The 11,852-nt window shown below is 55.1% G+C and overlaps 5 protein-coding genes across 5 annotated transcripts; 3 read left to right on the forward strand and 2 right to left on the reverse strand.

The window, feature by feature from the left end:
- Positions 1–142: 142 nt before the first annotated feature.
- On the forward strand, positions 143–1,552 carry INS49_001416 (uncharacterized protein; the record flags this gene model as incomplete). The annotated part of the gene is made up of 1 exon (XM_043162245.1): positions 143–1,552. One exon carries the CDS (start codon positions 143–145, stop codon positions 1,550–1,552), a length of 1,410 nt encoding a protein of 469 aa, XP_043030751.1.
- A 542-nt stretch (positions 1,553–2,094) lies between these two features.
- Positions 2,095–2,893, reverse strand: INS49_001417 (uncharacterized protein; the record flags this gene model as incomplete). Its single annotated transcript, XM_043162246.1, has 4 exons — positions 2,095–2,506; positions 2,586–2,684; positions 2,765–2,785; positions 2,850–2,893. The coding sequence occupies 4 exons, from the start codon at positions 2,891–2,893 to the stop codon at positions 2,095–2,097; spliced, it is 576 nt and encodes a 191-aa protein (XP_043030752.1).
- A 1,048-nt stretch (positions 2,894–3,941) lies between these two features.
- Positions 3,942–4,809, reverse strand: INS49_001418 (uncharacterized protein; the record flags this gene model as incomplete). The annotated part of the gene is made up of 3 exons (XM_043162247.1): positions 3,942–4,216; positions 4,267–4,391; positions 4,463–4,809. 3 exons carry the CDS (start codon positions 4,807–4,809, stop codon positions 3,942–3,944), a joined length of 747 nt encoding a protein of 248 aa, XP_043030753.1.
- Positions 4,810–5,088: 279 nt separating this feature from the next.
- Positions 5,089–5,786, forward strand: INS49_001419 (uncharacterized protein; the record flags this gene model as incomplete). The annotated part of the gene is made up of 4 exons (XM_043162248.1): positions 5,089–5,124; positions 5,208–5,275; positions 5,337–5,384; positions 5,456–5,786. The coding sequence occupies 4 exons, from the start codon at positions 5,089–5,091 to the stop codon at positions 5,784–5,786; spliced, it is 483 nt and encodes a 160-aa protein (XP_043030754.1).
- A 1,964-nt stretch (positions 5,787–7,750) lies between these two features.
- On the forward strand, positions 7,751–10,779 carry INS49_001420 (uncharacterized protein; the record flags this gene model as incomplete). Its single annotated transcript, XM_043162249.1, has 2 exons — positions 7,751–8,238; positions 8,295–10,779. 2 exons carry the CDS (start codon positions 7,751–7,753, stop codon positions 10,777–10,779), a joined length of 2,973 nt encoding a protein of 990 aa, XP_043030755.1.
- Between the last annotated feature and the right edge of the window lie 1,073 nt (positions 10,780–11,852).

Raw genomic sequence — 11,852 nt, forward strand, 5'->3', positions numbered from 1 at the left:
CCTCAACTTCTTCCTTGAGCATCAAGAGAGACCTGAATCTCCTGCACGCACCTGCGAATACTCTGGAACGGCACGCTGTCAACTCCTTGATACCTCCCTACACTCATCAACCGACTTTCAGCACTCCGTATCATTTGCCGCCATGCCTCCGCCGCCGCCGCCCTCCCGGCGGGATGCCTCGACTGCGCCCAACAAGGAAGAGAACGCCTACATCCCAAACTTCATCTCCAAGCGACCATTCTATGCCGGCGAGGGGGAGGAGACAGACTACCTTGAGCATCAGCGTCTTCAAAAGAAAGAGCAAGACTCAACATGGTACGACCGAGGCAAGAAGGGCAAAGCCGCGACAAAGTTCCGCAAGGGTGCATGCGAAAACTGCGGCGCGATGGGCCACAAAGCCAAGGAATGCCTCGAGAGGCCCAGGAAAAAGGGTGCCAAATACACGGGAAAGAACATCCAGGCCGACGACGTGGTGCAGGAAGTACAGCTCAGCTGGGACGCGAAGCGCGACCGGTGGAACGGCTACGAGGCCAAGGACTACAAGCATGTCGTGGAGGAGTACGACCAGATGGCGGAGCTCAGGCGGCAGATGCGCAAGAAACAGGCGGGCGAGGACGGGGAGGACGCGGACGAGGGCGATGCCGGTGATAAGTACGCCGAGGACGTGGACATGAGCAAGCACCAGCCTACCTCGACGAGGCAGCTGCGTATACGGGAGGACACGGCCAAATACTTGCTGAACCTGGACCTGGAATCCGCGAAATACGACCCAAAGACAAGGACGCTCGTCGACGGCGGTGCGACTGCCGACAAGGCTGCCGAGCTGTTCGCGGAGGAGGGCTTCGTGCGCGGGTCAGGCGATGCCGCCGAGTTCGAGCGCGCGACAAAGTACGCATGGGAGGCCCAGGAGAAGAAGGGAGACACAAGCCAGCATCTGCAGGCGAACCCGACAGCAGGAGAGTTCTACCGGAAGAAAGAGAGTGAAGAGGCCGAGAGGAAGAAGCTGGAGAAGGAAAAGGAGCTACGCGAGCTGTACGGCGACAGCACACAGGCAATGCCAGCTGCGCTCAGGGACATGACCGTCACGGAGAACGAGCACTTCGTCGAGTACGACGAGCACGGTTTAGTCAAAGGGGCGAAGGCGTCTGCGAAGTCCAAGTACCCGGAGGATGTCTACATCAACAACCACACGTCGGTATGGGGCAGCTGGTGGTCAAATTTCCAGTGGGGCTATGAATGCTGCCACTCTACTATCAAGAACAGCTACTGCACAGGCGAAGACGGCAAGAAGGCCTGGGAGGCATCAGAGAAGCAGCGGAGCGGCGCAAATCTGCTCGAAGAAGCAGCTGAAGATAACGGCGAGGAAGAGGCTGCCGCCGCGGGAGCCATTGCGACGGATGAAGCAAAGAGCGAGAAACAGAATCTGAAACGGACGAGGGAAGAGATGGCGAGTGGCATCACGGAGGAGGAGCTTGAAGATTACCGGCGAAAGCGGACAGCGGCTGACGATCCGATGGCCAAGTTCCTCGGCAAGGATGAACTCGTACATTAGCAGCTCTTTGAGAATGGCATCCACGGAATTTCAATGCACGATACCATGGGCGACAGCCTTCAATTGGAACTTTCCAGCCATGAGTCCAGCTTGTCATCTCGTGATTCAAGTCCCATTCCTATGTTCTTTCGCGTGTCTTGCTCCTGGTAAAAGCAAGCCGCCCCAGAGCCGACTCCTAGCAGTTTAGAGGCAATTTACAGAGAATTGGGCCGAACGGGCTAGCTATAGACAATCTTGCGTCGGCATGAAGTTCGATATGGTGGAGGAACAAGTTAAGCACAAGTCATGGATATCGAGAGGCTGGCTCCCGTACGAGGTGTTACACTCACAAACAGGCAAAGATACTGTCACGATATCTGGGAAGAAACGTGTCTTGTCATTCATTTATTCCATTGACCTAATGGCGTCGCATCGCATGCCTTGATCGATGACGCAAAACTCCGTTTCCGTTTCCGTGACCAGCAAACCTAGCTGCCCAAGCCCAAATGCATTTTTATTTTCATTCCGTCTGAGAGACCCTGGTAGGAGAGTATGGGTATAATCTACTCCTCCTCCTCCTCCTCGGCGTCGCCGCTGCCACCCTCGGCGGCCTTGGCCTTCTTTCTTCGGACACGGCCGGGGCGGCCACCACCGAAGGGCGAGGTCAGGGAGAAGTCGATGTGCTTCTGGGAGTCGAGTCGGACGATGAAAGAGGGCACGTTGACGATCTGCTTGCCGACACGGATGTGGCGCTGGCGGATGAGGACACGGGCGTGGTGGATGGACTTGGCGAGGCCGAGCTTGTAGACACAAGTCTGGAGGCGACGCTCAAGGAAATCCTCGACCTTGAGGGCGAGCACGTAATCGAGCTTCATGCGGGACTCGTCGAGCACACCGACACGCACGAGACGGCGAATCAGGGCGTTGCCTTCGAAGAGACGCTTGGGGTCCTTCTCGTCGAGGGTGAGCAGCTGACTGCGAGGTTGTTAGATCTTCGAAGGCTCAATGACTTGGGGCACGTGTCTGTGCATCGTGTAGAGTGTAAAGTGCATACCGGGCAGCACGACGAATCTTGGACAGGGTGAGCTGGACACGCCAGACCTCGCGCTTGTTCTTCAGACCATACTCGCCGACGAGCTTCAACTCGGAGTCGCTGTGTGATGATGGTCAGTTTGGGTGCACCTTCGACATGAGCAGAGACAAGCTTCTGCTCAGTGGCCGGGCTATACTGACAGACGAGCGGCTTCGAAGGGTCTGTTGAATTGAGAGTTAGCGGGTGTCAACGACGCTGATTGAGTTCTTTTTGAGTTGACTGTACCTTCTGGGCACCTTGGCCGTCTTGGAGTAGGAGAGCGGCGCCATGTTTGCTGGTTGTGTCTCTCGTGGAGGTTGACGGAGGTGATGGTTTGGCGATGGAATTGGCGGTTGAAAGTTTTCAGGCACTGCTGTTGGCAGATGTGCGGAGACGGGTGGTGGGAATTTCCGTGCCGACTTGCCCCACCTTTTTTTGGCGCCAGCGCTTTGGATGTCAGATTTCTTGCCAGTGTCGTAGGCTGAGCTGCCCGACTCTCGTAGTTTGATTTGTCTAATTCAATTGTGAACCTGGCAGTTGTATCCCATTCCAGCAATAATTGAGTTTTCCCAGCCATAAATGCGCCCAGTCCCATGTGATCCGCCCCATATTTTTTGAAGCAAAAGTCCGTTTTCCTGTGATGCCTGCCAGATTCGACCATTTGCGACAGGAAAAATCACCCATTTTGGACCGCGTCCAATATAGCAACCGTAAATCTGGCAAATACGCCCCCATCTGAAAACATTCCGGCACCAGATCAGTCAACGATGAGCGGTTAAGGAGCCGTTCATCACCCATTCGCCATTAGGAGACACCGGGAACCTGTTGCGATACTTGGTGTACTGTAGGTGCACACTTGGATTGCCAGGTCTGCCGCCTGTTGTCAGTTTATCAATATTTTGGAACATCCATTGGCAGGTTTACTGACCTTTTGCCCCATTGTATCGTCCTCCACAGCTCAAGGAGTTCCCGAGCTCGTCTGGTTCGCCGTTCCAACAGGTCGTCGAGTCGAAAAATTCTAAGTCTCATACCACGACATGTCGGTGGGAAAAGGTCAACAGCGCCAGGATCTTGTAGTTCCGCCCATTGCCCGTCACGTATGCTTGTGAAGAAATCCCGCCAGACCAAGATCACGAGGCAGACATTCAACAGAGGAAACCATTCTCGTAGCTTTGCCAGGTTTCCGACATCTGTTGTCAGTCCATCAACGCCGAGGACTAGAAATATGACAGAAGTTCCGTCAGGCAATCGAGATAGTACCTGGGCCAATTCCATGATCCTCTCAGCCGCCGAGGTAGTCCTGGACCGTCGTTCAACCCGCCACCTGACGCTCAGCTTCTATGCCTTCGCGCAAGGAGAGATGCGAATCCAGGGGTAGATCAGGGCTGGCTGTTGCAAGAAAAAGGTGATAAGAAAGCTGGCAGCTTCAACAGCCCGGTCTACCATTGCGTTGTTGAAACTTTTGGACACATCGGCGCCAGTGCTGAACCGTATTGCCGGTATGATGACAACAGGCGCCTGGCCCGCTGCCGGACGGGGCAGAAATGGTCCGCCCACGCTGAACACTCGAAGATTGCCAACTTCAGTGTCAGCCAAGGTTCGTAGATCATCAACTGCGTGCCAGGTTAGCTCAAATTCCACCAAGACTGGCATCGAGACCTACCCTCAAGTAGGACGCTGTCCGAAACAGCATCGTGGTCGTTGTACTGGGTGGGCGTGTAATTGACAGGCGTCCGGAGGGGGTGTAGGCCTGACTGGGACATCGGTTCTTCCATGGTGCGGCTGGTTCTGCGAAATCTGGCATATTTGGCAAATCTGGCAGGGGTACTATGGGCCGGGGGCTATCTATCGGCCAGTACCTGTCAATGTGCTGGGTGATCCGCTCGCCGATATTGGTCAGATCCCATGTTGGCTGCAGGTCTCCGGGCTGAACTGCTGCCAGTCTGGGGGAAACTACGACCTGCGCTGGTGCCGGAATTTGCGCGGGTGCCGGTTCTGAGCCGAGACTGGCAATAACAGTTGGTTCGGGTGCCGGTTGCAAGTCATCACCATCAGATGTTTCGTCATCATCCGACGAAATTGATATAATTTCGACGTCGGCCTGCTGGATTGGGTTGACAGTTTGAGGTTGTGAACGATTAAGGAGGCTCAGGAACCCGCTGTAAGTCGTCGGGTTGTTGGCAGGATCGCCGGCGGGAGGCGCCATTGGTGCCGGATTTGTTAAATATACTCCGGGTGTGAATGACTGGCGGTCGATGGTGGAGGAGTGAAGCCAGAAATTGACGGATTTGTGAGGTGTAGGCGTAGGCAAGCATCAGCCAATCATGTGGGACAGCGGAAATTCTCATGACCCGTTCCTCCGCCGCACCAATTGGCCTAGCACCCGAACCTGCCAATCTCGTACCCGAAATCTTTGACAGCGCCCTAACCCGACGACGACCACCACGACAACCTCTTCAACTAATTACCCAGCAAATCAGTCAAGATGGGTCACGCCGCTGGTCTTCGTGCAGGCACTCGCGTACGTATTGCACCGGGTCAATCGATGTCGAGGGAGACGGGATATGGTCTGGGACGTCGAAATGCTGACTGTTTGCGAAACAGTATGCCTTCTCGCGGGATTTCCGCAAGAAGGGTATGATCCCTCTGTCCACCTACCTGCACCAGTTCAAGTAAGCCGAAACCGAGCTCGAAAAACGATCTAGGGAGGAAGACACCTAACATCTGCTTCAGGGTCGGTGACATTGTGGACATCAAGGCCAACGGTGCCGTCCAGAAGGGGTAAGTTTCCACAACGAGCCGCTGCGACGAACCTCGACAGGATCACGGAATCCTGACATGTGCGAATGTAGCATGCCCCACAAGGTCTACCACGGCAAGACCGGTGTCGTCTACAACGTGACCAAGTCCGCTGTCGGTGTCATCATCTACAAGCGGGTCAAGCACCGATACATCGAGAAGCGTGTCAACCTCCGCATCGAGCACGTCCGCCTGTCGCGATCTCGAGAGGACTTCCTGCGCCGAGTGAAGGAGAACGCCGCCCTCAAGTCCAAGGCCAAGGCCGAGGGCACCACCGTCCAGGTCAAGAGGCAAGCCACCACCCCTCGCGAGGCCCGCACGATCTCGTACAAGGAGAGCCGACCCGAGACCCTGGCACCTGTCGCCTACGAGACCACCATCTAGGTTGGGGAAATCAGGGAGGGGTTCCGGTGGTTTACGATTGCTTGCTTTGTCTTTGCACGGGGTTCACATACGGCACGGAAAAATTTCTAGCATGGTCCGGTATGGAATGTGGCAATGCTTTTAGGGAAATTAAAAAAAGATGAACCAACGACACATCCAAGGCTCCCGACCGTGTTTTCTGGTGACAGAGGATTAGGCGTGGGGATGTTCGTCTGGGGGCAGACGACCGGGCACACTCGACGTGTGGTCTAGGGTGATGGTGTAGGCTCTTGAGAGGAATTACGATTCCCAGCCGCTTTGCAAAGCGACAATCAACAAAATCTCGACACGCGAACCTGACGAGCGCTGTGAATGTGCCCAAGGACTGAAGTGAAGGAACACGGATTGAATTCGAGTTCTCCAGCTGCTTGATCTCTCGGTTATTGGTGATGATCGACCGAGGGATGGATCTCTACTCCCAGATAATCTTCCAGGGCTCGTTCGTCACCACGAGCTTGTGGCAATATGGTTGACCAAACTTGGAATTCCCGTCATCTGGTATCTCTACATGGAAGAAACCCACCGCTGGGAGCAGCTCCCCTGGATGGATCCCTGGGCTCAACTGAAGAGCCAGACGACAGGCATTCCGTTGAACATCAGTTGTCCTACAGGTCAACTAGCCTCAAATCTCGTGCGCTGCATTAGTCTATTCCATCGCTTCAACATTCCTCCTGACCTCCCACCTCCAAGCTCCTTGTCTTCCACCGTTTAACGTCGATCTCCTAATCTCCTAGTCTCCCAACTTTCCAACTTCTTCGCCTCTTTAGAATCCAACCACCAAGCACCACCTTTTCCGTCTCGTGGCCATCTGTTCAGCCTGTGAAATTTCTCACCACGGTTGCCGCCCAGATATGTTCCTATGTTTAGTTTGCTGACCGTCGCTTGTAATCTCGGAAGACTACGATTTAACATGGACCCCTTGCAATAATTCCGAGCTGCCCGAGCCGGTGCTTCCATAGACAGTGTGTCAGGCACTATGCCTTGAGATCGGCATCGTGACTTTGGATTCTACTATGACGAAGCCGAAATCTCACGGTATCCCCCACGTTGAAAGATGTCCGTAGCGAGATCATAAACAAATATATGTACCTATATGAGGGACTCGGGTGCCAGCTGTACCATCTCGTATTTGCACCGTAATCCGATCATTTGCAGTTATGTGATCAACCTACACCAGCGTCTCCCTCGTCGATGACATAGATTATGCTCAACTGGATGCGCGGGATTTATTAACTGGGGTTCCTGAGGAAGAAGCACTGAGCGGTCGGGCTTGCAGATTTTAGTCCTGTGAGATGTGCATGGTGCCATTATGCTGTTGTGTGACAGGTCCACACTATCAGGCTAGACTCCCACAGACGAGGGGCAATCTTTCTATGCTTTCATAGACATGTGTTATTAGGATGCTTGGATGCAATGCGTCCGTCCAGGCCATCGAATGCGAGTGATTTCAAATGCGAACTGATAGGGATGTGCAGAAAATATGCCCAGTAATAATCACAAGTATAACCACCCCTGAAATCTCGGCGTGGCATGTTCAAGACTTGAGGCTCATCTGATGATCCTGGGCCCCCAAGCGGCTGCGTCACTGCGGGACTGGGGCCTCGGAAGCTAGCTCCCAAATTAGCCAGTGCAGCAGCGAGGACCTTGCCAGACACGCCCTCCAAACGCGGCTGATGATAGGAAACCGACACGTTGGACGGAATCCTCTCTCTTCCTCCCCTTCGCGCCCTGGTCTGACCCAAATTCGTCTATACTCGAGGCGATGCAATGACCGCGTCGAACCAGTCGCCCAGAATCATTCGACTTTATGATTTCATGCTGCGTACTGAGGCGAGGGAGAGCGTAACACCTCGACCGACCTTCCGAACCCGCCTTAGAGCTGCTGCAGCTTCGCCGGCTTCCATCCCCTCCCCAAGAACGCAACAATGGGGGGCTGGACCACCTTCTTGCTGACCTACCTCTTGGGTGGCGTCACCTTCCTTCCTCTTCTTGTCCTTACGATATTTCTGCATGCCCACTTCACCTTACCTCGTCGACAAGATGCCGATCTAAGCGGGGACACTGGAGCGGACGATCTCGTCCAGCCGGGCGACGACCTCGCGCCTCTGCAGGCTGCTCAGAAAGAAACGAAGGAACAGGCAAAGTCCAAGGCCGCCAGTCTCCACGATGCAGAGACTGCAGCCGGCTACTTCGCCGTCTGCCGAGAGTACACGCCCATGGGCATCAATGCCAAGCCCATCGAACGATCAACGCCTGTTGGCTCCACGACAGTAGCAGCTCCCAGTCAGAGCGTGTATCAGACTATGTATCGGAGCATATTCGACAGAAAGCAGAACCCAGGCCCCTTAGACAACGGCAAGAGTGTTAGCCTGCGGCCAAAGAAGGCTGGAAATGTCTTCTATGTGGTGTTGAGGTACAACCCTCCCAAATCCCTCGTGGCCGTCCCATGCTGACCTTGCTTTCTTGTAGACATGGCCATCTCATGCTATTCGATGACGACGAGCAACTCGAAGTCCGACATGTCATATCTCTGACCCACCACGATGTCAGTATATATTCCGGTGGCGACGTGACACCGGAAGGGGAGCTTTTCATCAAAAGGAATGCTATTTGTCTCTCGCGACGGACTGTTGTCCCCTCAGAGTTGCCGCCGGATAGCCAGATTTCCAAGCCATTCTATCTCTTCTCGGAAAACTGCTCTGCGAAGGAGGACTTCTACTTCGCCCTGCTGCGAAATCAGGAACAGGCATTCCCCACAGGGGAGAGAGCGGCTCGGCCACTAACTTTCGACGTCAAGAACGTCATCTCTTTGGTGCAGAAACTCCATTCGTCCGAGGAGCACCTACAGAGCAGATGGCTGAATGCTATGATCGGGAGGCTCTTCCTAGGACTTTATAAGACTGCGGACATTGAAGCCTTCATCCGAGAGAAGCTGACCAAAAAGATCAGCCGGGTCAAGCGCCCTGCCTTCTTGTCCAGCATCGAGATTCGCAAGATCGATACCGGGGAGTCCGCTCCCTTCTTTACAAACCTCCGTCACAGAGACCTAACGGTTGAAGGAGAATGCTGTATGGAAGCCGATGTGAAGTACACGGGTAATTTCCGGATCGAGGTTGCTGCTGTTGCTCGACTTGACCTTGGAGCCCGGCTCAAGGCTCGTGAGGTCAACTTGGTCCTGTCCGTCGCGCTGCGGAAGATGGAAGGCCACTTGCTTTTCAAGATCAAGCCACCCCCAAGCAACCGGGTGTGGTTTTCCTTCTCACAGATGCCCAAGATGGAAATGACCATCGAACCTATTGTGAGCTCCAGACAGATCACGTACACCGTGATTCTTCGGCAGATTGAAGCTCGCATCAAAGAGGTCGTCGCCGAGACACTCGTCCTGCCATTCTGGGACGACACCCCGTTCTTCAAGACCGAGCATAAGAGATGGAGAGGGGGCATTTTTGAAGGGGACGATGCCGTGGAGCCATCCTTGGACCCGGAGACCACAGCAGCACAGGTCGGAGAAGTCGACGATGTGGAGACTTTGGACACCGGGACGCCTCCAAACTCTGAGCTGCCGCCGATGGAGAAGAGTCAGAGCATGCCTGTGATCGAGCCTATGCAAACGTCACCATCGACCAGCCTATTTGGGCTCAAGCTGGGCAGAGGCAGCAAAGCCCCGCAGACCAATCCATCTTCCCCTACAGTGGACAGTATAGAGCCTAAGCACATAAAGGCGGACGCCTCGTCTACAAGCATCGACGTCAAAAAAGAGACGCAGGCGAAACAGCGTCCTGTCAGGTCTGGCTCTTTTGTTGGGGAGCCAATCCCAATTGTTTCAACCGAAACCGTGAATGCTGATGTATTCAAGCCTTCGTCCCCACCAGGAGAAAGCTCAGCAGCTACTGCTATGGCCAGACTTTCGTCCAGATCGAAGGCTGCTTCTGGCTCGGGCTCGCCCCTCGCGTCTCCGCACAGAGACTCGATAATATCGATCGCCTCCGGGCATTCCAACACCTCATCCAAAGAGAATACGGACAAGGAAACAGATCAAGAGGAGACGCCCAAGCTGCCGCGCCGGGGTACCGCATCTTCGACCAACAGCAACCCGGGCGAGGGCAGCTCTGGGACTGGTGGCTCCCCGACCCCATCTGTCAAATCTTCGAAGACGAATACCGGATCGCTGACGCGTGGGCTCTTTCTGAAAAGGGAGAATACCACGGATTCTGCGTCCACAACCGCGACAGGGAATTCCAATACGGATTCGACCAAGCGGATCCCGACCAGTCTCGCTGCTGTCTCTAGCGCGGCTGGGGCGGCGCGACGATGGGGTCTGAACGCCCTACAGCGTCACGGAAACGACCCGGTAAAGAATGGACATGGAGGAGAGGTAGAGCCTCAACTTGACCTGAGCAAGCCGATGGGCGGAGGCAGACCGCTCCCTCCTCCCGGAATTCCTCTACCCATGCCGGATAAGAAGACAAAGACAGCAATACCAGTGCCCAGAAGGAAACCGGTAGCTGCCCCTCCGCTGCCTGAGCGGGCATCTGTTGATGCGAAAGCCCAGGACACGAAGCGGCGACCCGTTCCACCGCCTCCGTTGCCTAAGCGGCGGCGGCGCACAGATGAGGACATGCATGGACAGGGTGAGGACATGCTCGTGGTCGAGGCTCCCATCGCCGACTCGGAACCAACAAGCCCGCTACCTGATGAGGCAGATGCATATCGGCATCCTTATGTAGAAGACGCGGAGGAAGATTTGGACCCGTTCGTGATGGATGGGTCACCCGGAGATGATAGCAGCGGGACGCCTCCCGCCAAGCCTTCCGAAGAAAGCAAGTATTCCTTCGGCACCTCCACTCCGCAGGGTGAAGGCGCAACCGACGACGAATACGAGGCATGGATGGAGAATACAGGAGAAGACGAGCCTCCTCCAGAATATGTCACCAGCGAAGGTCTCGCGCATTAGAACGAGTGGGCTGTGTACTGGTGGAAAGTATGATAGAAACAACCAGGCCATTGGAATTATTTCACCATCTCGAGCATGTACATACAACAAACACACACCAGCACAACGTCCCGGGCGGTACAGGATAATGACACAACGGGTGTCGGTCAACATGTTTAGGAGTTTGCTTGCGGGAGTTTACACATGGGCAGGAGCGTCTGTTAGGCATTACATACATACCCCAATCAGAATCAACGATCGCACAAGGCCTTCAGCGAGCAACGCACGTGCGATTCGCCTCTCCGGCTCAGCAGTTTTGACTTTGCACAGTCCGAAAGCCAAGTCCATGAGCCTCGCCAGATTTAGCCGGCAGCCGGGCGAGGCAAGCCAAGAAGACAGGTCTAATCAAGATTTCTCGTCTAATGTATCCTCGGGCTCGCCCAGAAGGGATCGGGCGCAGGTCATTCACAGAGGCCAAATACCCCCCCGAGACAAATGGAAGAAAAAGCCTGGGGATGTGGTGATGCCTGACAAGCTTTTGCCGCGCACTGCACGCACCTTGGTCCTGGGCCTCACTGGCATCCCTCGGGGGGGGGGACCGGGCAGGGCTGCAAATGCAGGAGGTGGGTGACGACTGCTCTACTTCTCCTTACCGCTCTTTTCCCATCCCGATCTCGAGCACAAACAGCACGCACGCACACAGACAAACATGGCCCAGGCAAGCAGTCCCTCTTTCAACTGCCGGACGGGATCGAGGCCCTCCGGTGCTCGCGCCAAGCTGGCCACTTGCGTCGCACTCGGGCCTCTGGGTAGGAAAGGCTGGACGTGTGACGCTGGCTAGCCACGGTGGCAGAGCAGTTTGGGTAGTATAGTAATAACGGAGAGGAGGAGAGAATGTATTGCTTTTCCTGGGCAATAACGAAACACAAGTTAGGTGTGTTCGTGTCCGTGTCGTAGTCGTCGTGGCCGTGTTGTGTTGGGGGGAAGGGTAGTCTAAAGGGTGGCTTGTCACATTCTATAGGCGACTTGGCGGTTCAACGACGCGACAGCCGCCGATTGGCGCCAAGCCGCCTAGGGAGGGCGGCGATCCATAT

The sequence above is a fragment of the Diaporthe citri genome, assembly GCF_014595645.1.
Source record: "Diaporthe citri strain NFHF-8-4 chromosome Unknown scaffold_1, whole genome shotgun sequence".
NCBI lineage: Eukaryota > Fungi > Ascomycota > Sordariomycetes > Diaporthales > Diaporthaceae > Diaporthe > Diaporthe citri.